Source organism: Carassius gibelio, chromosome A24 (genome assembly GCF_023724105.1).
Source record: "Carassius gibelio isolate Cgi1373 ecotype wild population from Czech Republic chromosome A24, carGib1.2-hapl.c, whole genome shotgun sequence".
NCBI classification, from domain to species: domain Eukaryota; kingdom Metazoa; phylum Chordata; class Actinopteri; order Cypriniformes; family Cyprinidae; genus Carassius; species Carassius gibelio.
In genome coordinates, this window is record NC_068394.1 from 9,056,244 (window position 1) to 9,075,043 (window position 18,800).

General features: G+C 37.2%; 1 protein-coding gene across 7 annotated transcripts in view; it reads left to right on the forward strand.

The window, feature by feature from the left end:
- Window positions 1-154: 154 nt before the first annotated feature.
- LOC127946236 (phospholipid-transporting ATPase IB) overlaps window positions 155-18,800 on the forward strand; it is a 49,328-nt gene continuing 30,682 nt past the window's right edge. Inside the window, exons 1-15 of one of the 7 annotated variants that reach the window (XM_052542669.1) lie at window positions 155-414; window positions 3,420-3,521; window positions 11,682-11,826; window positions 14,541-14,640; window positions 15,259-15,357; window positions 15,507-15,552; window positions 16,244-16,284; window positions 16,546-16,619; window positions 16,802-16,871; window positions 16,959-17,086; window positions 17,187-17,298; window positions 17,937-18,105; window positions 18,235-18,362; window positions 18,479-18,556; window positions 18,646-18,734. In XM_052542669.1, coding sequence (XP_052398629.1) covers window positions 372-414; window positions 3,420-3,521; window positions 11,682-11,826; window positions 14,541-14,640; window positions 15,259-15,357; window positions 15,507-15,552; window positions 16,244-16,284; window positions 16,546-16,619; window positions 16,802-16,871; window positions 16,959-17,086; window positions 17,187-17,298; window positions 17,937-18,105; window positions 18,235-18,362; window positions 18,479-18,556; window positions 18,646-18,734 — 1,424 coding nt within the window. In that variant the 5' untranslated portion in view covers window positions 155-371. Of the gene's footprint in view, window positions 415-3,419; window positions 3,522-5,200; window positions 5,424-10,318; window positions 10,636-10,823; window positions 10,848-11,681; window positions 11,827-14,540; window positions 14,641-15,258; window positions 15,358-15,506; window positions 15,553-16,243; window positions 16,285-16,545; window positions 16,620-16,801; window positions 16,872-16,958; window positions 17,087-17,186; window positions 17,299-17,936; window positions 18,106-18,234; window positions 18,363-18,478; window positions 18,557-18,645; window positions 18,735-18,800 lie in introns of those variants that run through there. The other 6 variants (XM_052542670.1, XM_052542671.1, XM_052542672.1 and 3 more) reach the window with 6 other exon arrangements.

Below are 18,800 nucleotides of genomic sequence, written 5' to 3' on the forward strand. Positions count from 1 at the left end.
TTTCTTTTTTAAAAGTTAATTTTATCAAATAATATCACAATTTACAAATATTAGTAAATAAATTAGACTGTTGAAGTCCAGACCACACAAACGCGTACTGTAAACTGTCAATTTGGGACAGGCGGGGTCTGATGACGGAGGGCGCGCGGATTCGCCTGAGCATTTGCACAAACAATAATGCGACGGATCAGCAGGATGGCATAAGCGCGTTCCCGACTCAGTGCGCGCGGCTCAGCATGACCCATCACCGGGAGCTATGCTGGCTTCATCAAACACCGCATCCCTGAGCCTGTGGCCCGCATACCCAAGCTGAAGCTGGAGCATGCTATCACCTCACTCCTGCTGCTGGAAGCTCCACACATGCGTTCAGAATGTATTTCAACAGACGGTCGAAGAAGATCCACAGCGAGGGAGGTACGTTAAGCGTGACATAATCTGCTGACATGGGCGACGTATATGTTGACTGTTTACGCTTGTTTTCTTTTGAGCTATGTTGTACAATTGGATATTCACATGTTCCGCTATATGTAAATTATTATTTGCTAAATAGTTTACTCACACACACAACATATCTATACACACACACACAGGTCTTTTGTAGGTGACCTGTCATTTTCGCTGTGTAAACAAATAGGTTACTCGGGTGATGTCAGCTGGCTAGCGGAGGTGAAAAATTAGCGTCAGCTGTTATTTTGAGATAAACTGTGTTGCGGTTACTATAAATCTTATCCAGATCTGCATAGACCTTTGAGAGAGAAACTCCCTGTTAGTGGTTATTTAGATCATCACGTGACTGTTTAAAGCGCTCTAACTTTCTAAGCTCACAGACAGGTCTGCTTCACCTGTTGAGGTCACGTGCCCCTGGTTAAACTATATCCCTTTTTATTAATGACTTTACATACGTAACATATAAGAAAATATTTAAATTAGATGCTCTCATGTAGCAGGTACAGGCTTATTATTTACATTTAAGGTTTATTTTTGCAATTTTCTAATATTGCTCAGCAATTTTACTCACTCAGTTTCATTACAAATGATAAAAACATATATATGTATATATGTGTGTGTGTGTGTGTGTGTGTGTGTGTGAGCGTGTGTAAATAGAATTCAGCCCACTAAAATAATTGAATCACTTTGACTTTATATGCCTGGATTAAATGGTTTTGAACAGAAAGGAAATTGCAGAAATTAAAAAGGTTATAATCATGATCATTATAATCAACATCTTACACACCTTAATATTCATTTGCAAAAACAAAATTGAGTATTGCTTTCAAATGCATGGAATATACACTGAGAAAAAAAATATTGAAACAGTTTTCTTTTAGAAATTGGAAGTAAATTTCACAAATACCTGCAAAGAAATGAATAAATTGAATTAAATAGCATGAAACAAAAATTTCAAGTGATTGAAAGTCTCATAGACTGAAAGCGTAGTGTAAGCTTCAAAATGCATGCAATATGGCAAAATTGAAAAGATCCACTTGCTATTTGTAAGAATTTGTTTTGGATTTTAGCAATAAGGTCTGTTTTATGCAAGAAAGCATTGCTTTCTAAATCCATGCAATGTAGGTTCAAAATCAAAAGACTGCAATCCACTGAAAGAAAATCACTTACTGCATCACTGCAGCCTTTTAAGTGCTCTGCTCTTAGAATTATTATTATTATTATTACAAATCTTAGGAAAAATGTATATATCATTCTTCAGACATCAGTGTAGTGCCTGTTAGGTTGCAAAGGGGCCAAGAGTACATTGCAAGTAGAGGACAGTACACGGCTCTTGAGATTTGAATGTTGGTTTGGGAGATCGGCAGGGTTTTGTGGGGTAATGACACAGAAGGTGAAGTATTTTTGACGGACTGACACATATGCATTGTGGATTACACTGAGCATTTGTTCAGAGCATTTGTTTGGCCTGCTCTGACCCAGCATGTTCCGGAATTAGCATGCAAGGGCCATAGTCTTGGTAACCTAATTTGTAATTCGGTGAAACGTGTGACTCTTGTATTTCTTGTCAGTTGGATACCTTCGGTAAAGTTGCATGTGGGCTGTGTGATTGATTATATGCATTGAAGTATTAGGCTATCTTTCAGAAGCCATAAAAGAAAGCAGTTTGCTAATTGTAAGTCCTCTCACTTCTGCTTACCTCAACCGGAGACTGATAGATGTTTTCCTTTGACTTTGCTCTCCGTACGTTCATGTACAAGTTAGAGCAGAAGCAAAAAAAAAAACCATGCATGTCAAATCAAGTGCTTCTAAATACACGGTGTGGTTAGAGTGTGCTGTTTGAACAGTCATTTGACAAAAGATATCCCTCTGATGTAAAGTTTGGGTTGGGTTTCATCAAAGAGCCCTGTTGTGGTCATCCGCAGTTCAGTGTTTCTGCGCATCACTTTTAAGGGCCACATGGGGGCAGCAACTGTAAACTCATCTCTCATGGTAGGAAACTGATCTATTTTAATGACTTCTTAAAATGTTAATAAATATGCATATACATCACACTAAACTGATGAAATGCAGATAAGTCTATTTTTTGTATTTACATCAAAATATAAAGCTGTATATAAAATAAACACACATTATACTTTTCATATTTTTCTCTTGTCAGAACGCCAGTACCTTTAGAAATGCTGCTTAAGGGTTCTGCTTCTACAAACGCTTTGCCAAACGATGCTAATTCTTTTAAAATAATTAAAGGAATAAAACTACATTAGGGTAATGAAGGCAAAAGGAATACGTGAAGTAACTGACTGCCTTCATCATTCATTGCTTGAAATACTACTAAACATTAGCCATTGGAGCTATTCCTCACCTGATTAAAATAATGTTTCGTAAATTATAGTCATCTACATTGTACAGAATCAGCACTGTGGAAAGAGGATTGTAGAAAAATAAATATTAACTCAACTAATTTAATTTAATTTAATTAAATTTTAGAGCAAGTCTGCTCACTCAGGTTATTATAAATCCAGTTTGTCTTATTTTCTCATTAAGCTTTTTTCATTATTTTATTTTAAGTTATTTTTAAACACAATTATTTCGAATTGAGAGACATTTTAAGGGAAAATAATTTATTTCATTTCATGTAACAGAGTGGTTTATCATGTTAGACAGAGAAAAATTGACTTGCTTTGTGTTGTAATTTGAGACATTATTAACTTAAAGGTGATGAGTGGAAGCCAACAAGCTAAAGATCATATATTTTATCAAATAAGCTTTTATAATAAACAAATATATTTTTGACATGTCAGGCACCCCTTGATAATCTTTAAAAAAAAAAACGCTTTCTTGCTTGTATCAACCAGTGACCATTTCTCTTCCCTAAAAGCATTTTAAGAGTGTTTTGCTCCATGGTTTTACTGACTTGATATTTTGTGTTGTTTTTTTGTCCTACGGCAACCCTTGTCGGGCTCCTCCAGAACAGTTAGTGTTGACCCCTCTTAACCAGGACTCCCCCATCCAGGAGGGCGAGCCCGTGGGCTCCAACATGTGCCCCGGCCTTGCAGACAGTTTTGAGAAAAGTGAGTGCACTCCACAAGCGGGCCGCTGCATCTCGCTATTGCTTGGAGCCTCACAGGTGCATGAAGCCTCCCCTTCCTTCAGCCCACAATGCATGGATAGACTTCTAAAGCTAACGTTCTCTGCAGTTTTCATCACATGCACACAGACATGGCATGCATTAGGTATGGGCGGTATGACATTATTGTGGTGATGATTTCAAGTGTGTGTTCTTAGAGATGCTGCGTTATGTTATTTTGTTAAACAAATATGTGTGAATGAGAAAATAGAGCGTTCATGAGGTCTTAAAGGAATACTTCACCCCAAAATTAAAAACCCCCCAGGCCATTGAAGATATAGATGAGTTTGTTTCTTCATCAGAACAGATTTGGAGAAATTTAGCATTACATCACTTATTCACTAGTGGATCCTCTGCAGTGAATGGGTGCCATAAGAATAAGAGTCCAAACAGCTGATAAAAACATCATTAATAATCCACAAGTAATTCCCACAACTCCAGTCCATCAATTAACATCTTGTGAAGTGAAAAGCTATGTGTTAAAGTTGAAACAAATGTTTTAACTTTAAACCATTGTTTTTAGCAAGCCCATAATCCATAATTACATTGGAGTCCATAATCCAAAAATAACACTTCCTCTTGTGAAAAAGTCCTCTCAAATAAAAATATATCAACATATTTGTTTTGGACTGTTTGTTTTTGCTAATAAATGGTGCTTGATCTATGCATATTTCACTCGTGATCATCATCAGATAAAACTAAATTTTCAATGGCAATGTTTAGTGAGGCTAAATATTAGTTAAACATCTTAAATATGAATTGGTTTCTTACAAACACAGTTTTTCTCTTCACAAGACGTTGATTAATATACTAGATTCATGTTGATTCATTGTGATGTTTTTATCAGCTGTTTGGACTCTTCTTCTGACGGCACCCATTCACTGCAGAGGATCCATTAGTGAACAAGTGATGTACAGTAATGCTAAATTTCTCTAAATATGTTCCGATGAAGAAACAAACTCATCTACATCTTAGATGGCCTGAAAGTAAGATAATTTTCAGTGAATTTAAATTCTTATGTGCAGGTATTACATTAAAAGAGTCAGCTGCTAATAAACCTGCTGCCATCAGTGTCAATAAAGTTAATCAAACAACAAAAGAAAAGTAGAAAATATCTTTATAAAAGTTATGCTCTTGACTCAATAACTTGTAGTTTGAACTATTTATATTTATTTTTACATTTAATTATTCAATATAATTTCAATTCAATTTCAGTTATTTCTTACTACGTTAAATCATTTTAATGCACCTGAAAACGTATTTAATTTGTACGCTTGCTCTGTTGTATATGTCCCATTGTTTGCAATTTGGTCCTTTGTTCTTTTTTTAATAGCAAAAATAAAATAACAAAAATAACTATTTATATTGATGTAAAATGTAAGTGAAAGTGAAATAAGATTTTGGTCATATTGCCCACTCCTAGCATGCATCAAGGGATGCTCCAAAATGCATGCATGCATAACAGAAATAACAGTCCTTCTGGTCTGGGTGTTAGTTGGTAAGCCAGGGGTTAGACTGTGACGCTTGCATGGCTTGTGCATGAGGTGGAGGGTGGCTGACATGCCTGCTGGTGTAAGTGAACGATCTCACCTGCGCTCTGGGATAAAGCCCGTCAGGATTAGATACAGGTGAAGTTGCAGAGCTGACAGAAAGAGGATTAGCCTCCCTGGTCACTGTGCCTGTAAGAGGCTTTAATTCCTCATTCACCCTTTTCCATCGACCTAGCGACCCAAGCTGCAAGCGCACCCCCGTTCCCCTTGGGGTCCACCAGGACCTGTGGGTCACCTTGGCAACGGGAACAACATGTCACGCCGAGGAAACAAGAAGTCTAGGAGGAGCTCTGTAGGTAATGGCTTTCCAAACGTCTGGTGGAGCGGCCACACGTGAGCATGTGGGAACTAGGGATGGGCTGATCAAATATTGATACTTTGATTTTGATGCCACATTGAGAGGAGTGATCCACATAAAATAGATCCTCAGTGGTTTATTTAATACCAATGCTTTTATTATTTAATTTGTGTGAAGTTGAAGTGAAAAGTAATGTGATGTGTAGTCAAGTATGGTGATCCATACTCAGAATTTGTGCTTTGCATTTAACCCATCCGTGTGCACACACACACACGGAGCAGTGGGCAGCCAATGCTTTTGTGCCCGAGGAGTAGTTGGGGGTCCGGTGCCCTACTCTAGGGTGTCACCTCAGTCATAGTATTGAGGGTTTAGTATTTTATAATAAAGTGGTGAAAGGGTTATAACTCTAATTAAATAAATGAAATTTAGTTGGTATCAGTGTCATCTCAAAATACTTACCTCTGCCAGAATTTAATGAATAAATTATCAGAATTTAATGAATAAATTATGACTTTTTTAGTTAAATCTTTCACACGAACATTAAACAATGTAAAACTAATGACATATTTAAAAGAACTAATAAGAAAAAAGTAAATGTGTAAATTGCGATGTCCACATGTGAACAGCTTCTTTTTACTGTGAACTTTGACCTTGGAAATACTTTTACACAACTATTTGTATATTTACTCAAAGTTTAAACATTGAGAATACCCCCCAAAAACATTATATGTACATGTATTATTAATGACTCATTTATATGTTATATGTTACAGAGAAACCATAATAAATAAACAAATAAATACATGTAAAAAGGGGTCACCAAACTCACTCCTGGAGGGCTGTTGTTCTGCAGAGTTTAGCTCCAACCCTGATCAAACACACCTGAACCAGCTTATTAAGGTCTTAATTGGTATATTTAAAATCCAGGCTGGTGTTGAGGCATGTTGGAGCTAAACTCTACAGGACACCGGCCCTCCAGGACTGAGTTTAGAGACCACTGTTCTTTGGTATAGGACTTTTAGCACTTTTAGACAACCATGGTATAGTAATGACATTTTTTCCTTAGAAATCACAAAAGCTTTATATTTTTTAAAGGTATCAGTACCGATAAGTATGTAATTCTGTAAATATTTGCATTGGAATTTAATAAATAACTGGTATCGCCCATCACTAGTGAGAGACTGTAGCTGTATGAAATTTGTAAATTAAGAACCTCCTTGATCTTGTAATATTTTTCTGTCTTTGGATTTTGTTGGGTTATCTATATTAGCCTGTTCAGTGTCCTCTTGAACCTGTTCCAGTGCCATTGTGTTGGGGTAGCAGAAAATTCTAGACAACAGGGGAATTTGACACCCATTTGAACAGCATGACCATAGTCTGACTAATCAGAGTAGTATAATACAGACAGAGAGATGTGCAGTGATATTGCATGGAATAAGAGAGGCCCGCTGAATGAATGCATGCAGTATAAGAGAATACGGAGGGTAAAGTGAGCATGGTTACAAAGGCATAGGGATGAATAATGCAAACAGGGCTATTCATAATTCAAAAGCATTCTGCTTTTTAGTGGTGAAAAGCTGGCGGATGCCCAAATGACCACACTCACCTCACACTGTGCATGGGGTCAAACTCAGTGATGGGTTCAGATATTACTAATCATAAGCACGTGTTATTTTTTTAACACACTTTTAATCATAAATAATAAAATAATACTTATAATTAATAATAAAATGTTTTACAAAAAATGTCTTATATTTTTTCTATTTATATTTAATATATATTTATATTGCATATTTATAATACACTTTATATGTGTAGTGTATATATTAGCGGTGTAACAGTACACAAAAACGATGGTTTAGTACGTACGTACCTCCAATTTAAAGGCACGGTTTGACTCGTTTTCAGAAAAGTGGTGAAAAACTAAACATAAAACGGCTTCTTTTTTGTTAAACAGTGGTTTACAAATTGTTGCTCTGTCAATAAATTAAATTATTGCAATTCTCTTAAGGATGAAAAGATCTAGAGTATCTCAGATAATGCTGTAAACTAAATGGAGCCTTATTACTTGCACATTACTTTAATATAAAAGTTACAAATTAAAGTCTTTTGAAATTTGCTAGAAATTCTCTGCCCCTTTTGCAACCGTAACTACATGTAAGGCAGTTTTTACATTAATCTTTAAACCTAAAATTGTTTCTACCCCAATGCATTGTTGCATACAATGACAGTACATATTATTTATAAACGTGTACTGAACCAGAAGTCCCGTACCAAAAAAAACATATGTATACCATTACACATTATATGCAAAAAAATAATAATTCTATAGTTGTATATAATTTATATATATAATTTTTTTGCTACAAAAATGCAGTATGCTTAGGTTTTAGGGTGTTAGGATATATAATTTCATTTTGGAAATCAATTTTTCAACCATGTTTCTTTATTAACTGTCCAAATTTGGGTGTGATTTATATGCTGAACACACAAAAACAGAACAATTAGTGATTCTTTCTTGGTCTTTATTTGAGGGCAAAAGTCAGTGGAGCACATGTTGGGCAACTTGTGAATTAGGTGCTTGTTAATAATCTTAACAAGAGCCTGTGTGTCCATTTATAAAAGGTTTGTCACGTGTCTGTCCAGTCAATGTACTTCACATAATTTACAGTATTTATTTGTGGGCAACTGAAGCTGAATCAGTGGATTTGAATCTGACACTGAATAACATTTAAGCCGCATCTCATGGGTATGGTATTGATTGAATGGTAAATTGGGATTGGAAGAATAAGTCGTAGAAGTTGAAAATGAAAGTGTGAGAGGAAGAGAGTGATCATTTAAAGCTGGAAATGAGATTCACACTGAAAAGTGGTTCATATGTGATTTTTTTGGCCTAGTCCAGAGTACGTCCTACTGAGGAACTCTATGGGGCACATTGCCTTGTATGTTTATTTAGTGAGGCAGGTCTGAACACATGACAGATGTTTACAGCAGTGGTTCTCACTGGGTCGCAAGTCTGTTTTTACAGGAGGCTAAATATAATACTAAATGAAAATAAGCCATATTAATGATAAAAGTTAGGATACTAAAAAGAAAATGCTTATTAAAAAATTGTAGTAAAAAGTTTCCTGTTAATTTTGAATGTGACAGGCTGTTCTTCAAACATTTTCAGAATATTTTGGAATAAAATCTTATCTTATTAATAATAACAAAATATTTAGCCCAGTGTCATGTTAAAGTATTCATATTGTTGTATCGGTGCTTTAAAATGTGTTCATGTATTTCAGTGTTTGATTTTAATGTTTTATTTTGTATAAACACTACTTGATGTCCAGTGTAAAATCTAGGTCCTTAAAGCAGAACCATTTGAGAGACACTTCACCCATTAGCTCGTTGTTGTTGCTATTAAATCTGAAGATGCCCAGTGTCACCTTGAAAGACACATTAGCCATAATTTATGACTCTATAAAAACACATTTAAGAGCCGGTGTCTTCAGCACTGTAACATATGTCACCATATTATAAGTTAACGCAATTCTCAGTTAGTGGCTAGTTATCAGTGGCTGTAACAGGGCTGATGAGTCGTGAGACATGCAGATCCATGTGCAAGCTTTTATTATACAGAGACGTGGTCGTTACAGGCATGGGTCAAACACTGGCACACAGATATATAGAGGGCAAGACACAGAATATTTCTAGGGAAAGCGTGGGTCTTCGATGAGCGAACAATATCCAGAGGGCTAAGCAAGAGGGGTAATCCAGTATCCAGAGCAAAAGGGTCAAAAACACGGCAAGGAAAAGACTTCACTATGATAACTAGAAACGAACACAGAAAGGCTTACGTATCGCAGAACAATACTCGGCAGTGTGTGAGGAGAAGTCCAATGCTTGTGCGGTGTGTGTGTTTGTGATAGTTCTCAGGTGCATGGTGTGATTGTAAATCAGGTGAACTTGTGATTGGATCATGGGAAATGTAGTCCAGGGTGTACTGTGTAGTGTTAAAGTCTGTGTGGTGAATTAACGGCAGTTCAAAGACCGGATCATGACAGTGGCCAAGCTGGTCAAGCTGAAGAGATGAGTGCTGGCAATATTTACACCCTGGTCCTCATCGTAACTATGATCATGCTGTTACTTGGAAGACAACTATACAAAATGCAGTGTCAGAAAGCAGGTTTAGATCGAATGGAGATACAGCCCTTATCATGATCACGTCTGCAAGTTTCAGCTGATTCATTTGGTTTGTGGTTTTGCAGGAATGACTAGCAAATAAAGTGTCAGATATGGTGCAAGAGACAGCCTGTCTGTTTCTAGAAGGTAAAAAATAAAAATTCTAGAAAAATTCTAACAAAACCTTTAGATATGGTTTATATACTGCTAATACTGTTATTTAGCAGCAAGTGCACATTTTGTGAGAGTTTGTGGAAAGAAAGCTTATTTTCTTTGACCCAGTATAGTGTGTGTGTGTCTGTGTGTTACCTTTAAAAAAATTTAAAAGTGCTTGCCTTAACATACAGTGAAAGACGGAAGTACGGAAACTGAATAAATATATATATATATATATATATATATATATATATATATATATATATATTTGGTATTTTAGCACAAAATCTGTCTTATAATAATGCAATATGTGGCCAGGTGCATGTTAATTCATTAATCCCACAATAATCAGGTCAATGGTCAATAATTTTCAATCGTTTAACATTATTTGTTCCCCCATCCACATTTATCATGGCATAAAATTGACCGTCTGACCTACAAACACCAACTCTTTGAGAAACATACATGCAGCCTCAGATAGATTTTCCATTACAGTAACAAGGAGGAGCAAATGTACAAGAAGCGACTCCTTGCAGGTCAGTGAGCATGTTTAGTGCGTTTCGATGCATAATTGTGGAGACGGACATCTGTGGCCCTCCAGCAGTGCCTGTGCCTTTAAATGTAAGGCTTTTGTGTTGTCTGACTGCGGGGAACGCTGTGGTAAGACACGGACTGTGGGCGCGTTATCTAGAGGGAAACCATCTTCTGTTGCTGGATAGACACAACGAAGTGGAGTCTTATTAAAACAGATTGCCCGAAGCGGCCCAAATGACACGGTCGGAAAGAGTTTGGGCTTGGGCTTGTCTGTTAGAGAGGCTGACTGGAATGGGAGAAGTGACGCCTGTAGTCCATCTCTCTACGCCCGCTTTCGATCATGCAGCAGCTGGGTAAACTCTCCTGTCACATACAGACCGAGCTGTTATTTACCGAGCGTACATTATTTATTACGTGCGGAAAATAATTATCTGGCGGTCGTCTGTGATGCGGCAACATCTGAGAGGGAATCGTAGTAAGCGGTTGTGTCTCAAAACACCCCACGCGACGCATAGAAGCTATACGTCATCGATTGCAGAACGTTCGCCTCACAGACCAATCAACTGTAAGCTCGAGACTACTAAATAAATAACTGAATATGATGAATATGAATATGATAAGAATTAAAAATATATGTTTTAGTATATAAAATAAGTATATTTATGTATTTATTTATTCGTTATTATAATGTATGGATAGTTAATCACGACCAGATTATGATGTAACGTTAGTTTAAATGAAAACACATTTGTATGATCCTCCGCAACGCGTTAGAGACAAAAGCCGTCGACGCGACGCCACTGACGCTTTCAAGTGTATTGATTAGAATGATAGAGATTTATTATTGACGCGTCGTGAGTCCATGCATTAATGTTGGAATTTGGCGCGGCTGATGCCTAAAATGCTGTCTAGGTAGCAAGCTCAATATGTTTTTTTTAGACAGCCATTGGCTCATTGCTTTTCGTTTCAGCGCATCGTGAATACACAGGTGTTTCCACGGAATAATGCAGCTTTTGCAAAGATAAACAAATGCACAAGGTTTCCTACAAAGGTGTTTGCTGCGCCATTGTGCTCCCATCAGCACATTCTATACAGGGGGTCCAGTGGGCGTCGCGCGTAAGCTGTATTGGTGACGGAGCTTTTGCTCGCGGATGATGATGAGGAGGAGGAGGATGAAGAGGAGGAGGAGGATGGTGGTGGTAATGAAAGGGACGGGGAGGGCGGTGCACGGAATGAAACGTCATTGACATCAGGGGCGGCTTGCATCAGCACACAGTAGTGGTGTTAGTTGCCAGCGCACTGAACTGTAAACCACATCTCTAAGTCTCTTCTTCCTCCTGTGTTCTTCCACGCGCACTCACGCTAGCCTCGACTCTCTCCCATCACTCTAACTGTGCAGGACCCGCGTGTTCAGCCTCCGGCTACCGCAAGGCAGAGGATGAGATGTCCGGAACCACATCCCAGGCGGACCCGATAGATGCCACAGCTCGGATCGTGCTGCTCAACCGAGCCCAGACAACCAAATTTTGCGACAACCATGTCAGGTGAGTTCATTTAGGTCTTTATTTTACGCAGCAGGGAAATATTACAGTGCAGTTTGAATTGTTCGAGCTTGTTTTAATGTATTCTTTGTTTAAAGTGTGAACATGATCAGGTCTCACGGTTAGTAATATGAGCGTGGTCTCTCTGAGGCTTTAAAGTAGCAATTTTAAAACCATGTTAAAGATGCTGCAAACAGTTGCATCTTTGTTGCAGTGGTCTATGGTAGTCTTATGAAATGAGAATTAAAAAAAAATCTTTGTTGTGTTCAAGTCTAAAATAAATGCAAAGGAAAATGCATATGGATACGCATTTAACTTGCACTATCAGCAAGAAATGTACTGTAATAATTTGTTTATAGTTTATTTATTTACACAGTGTCCAAAAGTTTAGGGTCTGTAAGATGTTTAAATGTTTATGAAAAAAGCTCTCTGTTTACCAAGGCTGCATTTATTTGATCAAATATATAGTAAGAACAGTAATACTATTGTGAAGTAATATTACAGTTTAAAATGGCTCTTTTCTGTTTTAATATATTGTAAAATGTCATTTGTTCCTGTGATGGTAAAGCTGAAATTTGTCACACTATCCTTCAGGAATCATTGTAATATGATGATATTACTATAGTAATATTTCAGATTGTTTAAAACGGTTATGCTGCTTAATATTTTTGCTCAAACCTTGATACAGTTTGTTTTTCAGTGACCCCAAATTTTAGGAAAATAATTTCTCAGTTCACGTGAATATTTTTATTTGCTAATTTAAGTTGCTTTAAGGTCTCATCAAGATTGTCTGTATGCACATTTTTGTATTGCTTCAATAATAACTTAAAAATAATTAACTGACAAGTGTTTGTATACCTTTATTTATAAAAGTTACACAAAATGTAAAACCGCTTCTCAGTAAATAATGTGAGTGAATGGATGGTGGCTGGGGGTCTTATTAACTCCTAATGCTATGAGATTGGTTGTAAAAATGCTTTAATCAAGATTTTCCCTCAGGAAATTTACATGCTAATGTATTAGAACATTGAATGCAACATCCAAATGGCATCCATTAAGTGAAGTACTACACCAGAGATTTCCTGTGAGTACACCGAGGTCATGTTCCAGGCCGTGCTCGGCTAGAGTTCATCTGCAGTTCCAGAACAAAAAGTCTTTTGCTCTTCAAAGTGCCCAAGTCCTCCAAAACCTTTGAGTGCTTCTTTATCTCTTGAATGGCTGTTAAGTCCGATTGATTCGTTTCATATGCAGTGAAATTCTCCTTGATGACAAATTTGCACTTTTGAAACATTATGAATATGATCAATAGTTGTATATAGCAAAAGCAGATTGCTTTCATTTTAGTACCATAATATGGAAGCTCATACAAAATCTGCCTCTCAGTACCAAAGCACTCACCCACACACACTTCATCGATCCGCCAGTTTATTCTAAAGATTCGATTCTGCTCTAAAAGCCTCTATTTTGGTTCCTGTAACAAAATGAAGGAGGGCCTAGAAATCCGTAGCTGTTTTGTCATTGGCTAATTTCAGAGCAGACGGATTTCTGACCTTTTCAGCTCATCAGCTTTTCAGCATATAATACCTGTGTGGCAGTTTTCATTATAATTGTTCAGATCACTTTCTTATTCCTTGATCTTCATGTTTTATTTACCAATTGGTTTCTGCTTCCCATTGCATTGGGATCAATTGGTCAGCTGTCAGTCACAAAGTAACCAGACCAACAAATCCAGAAGTGCAATCATCCATATCAGTCTTTTGGGTAACCCCAGGTACTACACATCATGGTTACGACAGTGTGGGTTACTGTTTGTGTGATTGGACTGCTGAATGTTAATGAAGGGGATCATATGAATGGCCTCAGCCACTCTATGATGTCAATGATAGTCTACTCTACTTCCAGGTCAGCTACCGAGCTGCTGTTTGAGGCCATAGTATGGCTTACATGGGTGTGTTAGGCTGTGAACTCATTACCGATGAGTCCAAGAAGGGTGTCGTGTATACAAAAAAGATTGAACTCTCACAAGTACACATGCTGTAGCATAGAAAGATTCTTACACTCTTAAAAATAAATTATCTTTACGCTTCCATGAACAACCTTTGACATCATTAGAACTGTTCCAATGCCCAAAAGGTTCTTTTATAGTGGGAAAAGGTTCACACTTAGAAAAAAATGGGTCTTTGAAGAATTGTTCACTGAAAGGCTCTTTAGGGAACCCAAGATGGTTCTTCTATGGCATCGCTGCAAAATGTGCTTCCAGATGCGGATATAAACACACACCCACACAAACAGATACTGACTCATGTTTAGATTTAGATGGACAACCTTGGGACGGAGGCAAATTTGTAGTCCTAGAGGTTATTTTTAGTGATTCTTAAAAGCTGTAAAACATTTACTGCTGCAATCAGCTATTCAAGAGCTACTTAGGAGTTCGATCAATACCAATAATTGACAGACACGGCGAGAAACATCCATCCTTACCGCCCAGACACTTATTTTGGGATTGTTTATCTGAATTTAATGCAGTGGGCAGTGAAGTGCCGGGCGTTCATGAAAGCAGGTAGATGTTGAAGAACACTTACGAATGCTTTTTTGGAGTGGGGCTAAATCTAAATTAGTGCTGTTATGGCCCAGGCTGTATATATAGATGTTTAAAAATAGTTTGAAGCTGATGGATTGCTTTTCATTATGGTCAATTTTCCCTTTCCCCTCTCTAGCACTGCTAAATACGGGATCCTTACCTTCCTTCCGCGGTTCCTGTACGAACAGATCAGGCGAGCGGCTAATGCTTTCTTTCTCTTCATCGCTCTCATGCAGGTATGACACTTGGCACACTGCCTGAATGCATCTGCTTTGATTTGAGAAACCCCGAAGTACAACATGTATTGCTTGTGGTGATTTCTTTCAAAGGGGATCACCGAGGAGCTATGCTGCTTATGCCATGACATGTCCATTTGTGTATTATATCCATTTTTGGAAGTGGTCCACTATTTCACTCTCATCCACTATGAGCCACTATGCACTCTCAGTAATGGCCGCCATGTGATCCAACTTGTTAGGCCGGTATTGCATGAAAACAAGTGAGCAAAAAAAGCTAAAAGGTTTCTTCACTCCGTCATCCTATTTACTCATTACAGTGCTTTGCAAGGCAGCATTGTATTGATATTCCTCAAAAAACCTGTCTAAGTGGTTTTTCTGTAGCGGTAAACTTCTACAATGACTTCAACCTTTGTTTTGAAGTCTTAGTGAAGTCACTTAGCATTTATATCCATGCTATATACCAAATCTCGTGAAGTCCGATTAAGATTCAGTTTTTCCTACCTCAATTTGTTCATTTTAAAGTTGACATTAGACTTTTCTAAAGCATGTTGTTTTACCACCAAAGTGAAGTACCTCATATTATATATATATATCTGTGTACATTGTCAAATGCAGCAAATCCCTGATGTCTCACCGACGGGTCGCTACACAACGCTGGTGCCCCTTATCTTTATTCTGACAGTGGCTGGGATCAAGGAGATCATTGAGGATTATGTGAGTATTCTTCTGAATCAAACAATGAATTCGCATTAAACTGTCCAGACTATGTTTTGGCAACACTGGATAGGTGCATTGTCTTTGAAATGCAGTTGATATTTCGGTGTAATAATGCTGATGAGATGTCACATGTTGTGTTCTTGCAGAAAAGACATAAAGCAGACAATACGGTGAACAAGAAAAAGACAACAGGTTGAGTATTCCTATCATGTCTGCATAACAGTGTCAGAAATTAACTAGGACAATTCAGTAAAATTGCCACTAGAAGTAACAAAAATGACCTAGAAAATTTTGAGGGCAAGATGTGCTTTTATCTATCAAGCTATGGGTTTAGTGCTTTTGTAGTCAAATATTTGTATTGACTCTCTTGGAGGCTAGTTCTGTTAAATATGTAGCAAATATAGTTTTTGATTAAAGCTTTGACAACATAATGATGTACAATAACGATTCTTCTATTATTACAATGTTTTTATTATTATTTTAATAAATATTCAAAACATTTTTACATTAAGTTTAACCATGCTCTTTAAAAACAATAATTATTTAATAATGTTACATTTATTATTTAATAATTTATATTTACTTTTAATGTTTACTTTTAAAATAATTTACATTATAAAACTGTGATTCCAAATTAACCTCAGTATTTAAATGATTGATTTGTACATTTTAGTGTTTTTTTATGCAAAATATAATTAATAATAATAATAAAAAACAGTTATTTACCACAACAAATAAAAATAATTATTGTCTGGTTGTTATGGTTTAGAATATGCCCTCATGATGGTGAAAATTGAAGTGAATGTCAGGTTATTTATTCATTTTTTATATTGTTTATATATTCACAAGTGGAATTTTTCTGATAATGTCATTTATTTTCCAGTTTTGTGTAATGGAGCATGGCAGACCATCATATGGAAGCAGGTAACCCTGTCTTTTTCTCACTTCCTACTTTTTTCTTCTTACTCTACTCCTCTATGTTTCCCTCCTTTCTGTCAATGATGCTTTCATTTCTGTCCTGTAGTTTTTATTTTGGTAACACCTGCCTTTTTCTGTTCGCCTCTTTGATTTTGTACTTCCTGCTGTGTGTTGCTCCTCCTCTCTTTAGTTTCAAGCACTGTGGTCTCTTTCTTAATCTTATTTTCTCCCTCTTCATGCTGTTGCAATGCTGCACCTGCCCACTAGGTGGCAGTGGGAGACATGGTCAAGGTGACCAATGGGCAGCATCTCCCGGCTGACATGGTCATAGTGTCCTCCAGGTCAGCACCACAGTGTGTTTGTGTGTGTGTATCCGTGGGGTTTGTCATCCTGTGTTTGAAGCGTAGTGTTTGAGTGACTAATAGCAGTGAAAACTAAAACCCATGTCTTTTTGGGAATGTGTTATATATATATATGTTGTTTATGTTTGTGTGAAGCTTGTTTTGTCTGTTTTGTCTTACAGTGAACCTCAGGCGATGTGCTATACTGAAACATCCAACTTAGATGGTGAGACCAACTTAAAGATCCGACAGGTACGTATTGCATATACATTTTGTGTGATTTGTTTAATGTGTTTTAAGAGTATAACATGCTTGTTGTTTGTGAAATGTGTGTTTCAGGGTCTCCCTCTCACGGCTAGTTTTCAGTCTCTGGAGGAGCTGATGGCTTTGTCTGGTCGTCTTGAATGCGAGGGGCCAAATAGACACCTGTATGACTTCACTGGAACACTGCGCTTAGACAATCACAAGTATGTCAACTGGCTGTTAATGAGAATTTGAAATGCAACTCTCGCGCGCACGCACACACGCACACACACTACATTCAGTCATCATGTGCTTGTATTACAGCCCAGCTCCCCTTGGGCCGGACCAGGTGCTGCTACGAGGCGCCCAGCTCAGGAACACGCAGTGGGTTGTGGGAATTGTAGTTTACACTGGACATGATTCCAAGCTAATGCAGGTAAGTGTGATGTAAAATAAAAGCTAGATGTGGACCATTGCTGTTACAGTTAACAAAAAAAATACAACTATAAATGTATAGAATAATATACAAAATGTAAAGAAATATTTCCTTGGCTACTTACTGTATTATATGCATTATTAATAATAATTGAAGCTAAACAAATATAAAAATGACAGAAACAGACTAAAGTTAATAAAACAAACTAAAAAAGCTAATTCAAAATATCAGTAAATAGTGTAATAATAGATTACATTTATATTATATAGAATAGTAAAATAACACTGATGTGGACCGTTATTGTGAATACAACAAAATGAGTAAACATAACACTGTCAAAGGTGAAAATACTTGGATTTTTTTCTTATTTGTACCATGCAAATAAAGTACTGTATTATTTAACGGAAATGCTGTGAAAATACCATAGGTGGTTTTAATGGTGCAGTCATTTGAAATTACTGAGGCTACATTTTTCTAATGCCTTTCACGTTTCATGGAGTCATTATAGATGTAAATATTAATATGCATCTACATTACCATTCAAAGTTTTATGCATGGATGCATGTATTTTATTTTTGAACAGTAGTGTATGTGCAAGTTGTTTTTATGAGCATTAATTTAATGTTTTCATCCTGCAGAATTCCACTAAAGCTCCACTGAAGCGCTCTAATGTGGAGCGTGTGACAAACATGCAGATCCTTGTTCTGTTCGGGATTCTCCTGGTCATGGCGCTGGTCAGCTCCATCGGTGCCGCTATATGGAACAAACAGCACACAGATGAGGCTTGCTGGTACCTTTCCCGTGCAGGTAATACCCACAGTTGCTTTGCCCTTTCAGCTACGGATTTAGATTATTAATTGTACCTTTCCACTTAATAGCACTTACTAAGACAAAAATAAATGCTTTTGATCGTTTTGCATGTGGTTGTGTATCCAGGTGACATCTCCCTGAACTTCTGGTACAATCTGCTAACCTTCATCATCCTCTATAACAACCTGATTCCCATCAGCCTCCTGGTCACGCTAGAAGTGGTCAGATTCACACAGGCTCTCTTCATCAACTGGGTAAAGTAATAATATAGAGCAATTACATTGGTATCAACTGATTAGTGTCAAACTGTACAATCACAGAACTGGGATTCAGAATGTTTAAGTGTTTTGTTTTTCATGCATGTTTACAGGATACTGAGATGTATTATGCCGAAACAGACACTCCGGCTATGGCCCGAACATCCAATCTGAATGAAGAACTCGGCCAAGTGAGGATAAGCTCCTCCCGTTAACTCTTCCAAATGTTTATTTACCTCGACTCCAATACAGCTCATTCACTGTCTTTTTCTTTTTTTAGGTAAAATATCTATTTTCAGATAAGACCGGCACTCTCACCTGCAACATCATGCATTTTAAGAAGTGCACTATAGCTGGAATTACATACGGGTGATTGTAGTGTTCCTTTGATTTCATATGTCAATACACTCACGTTATCTTTGTGCTTTGCATCGT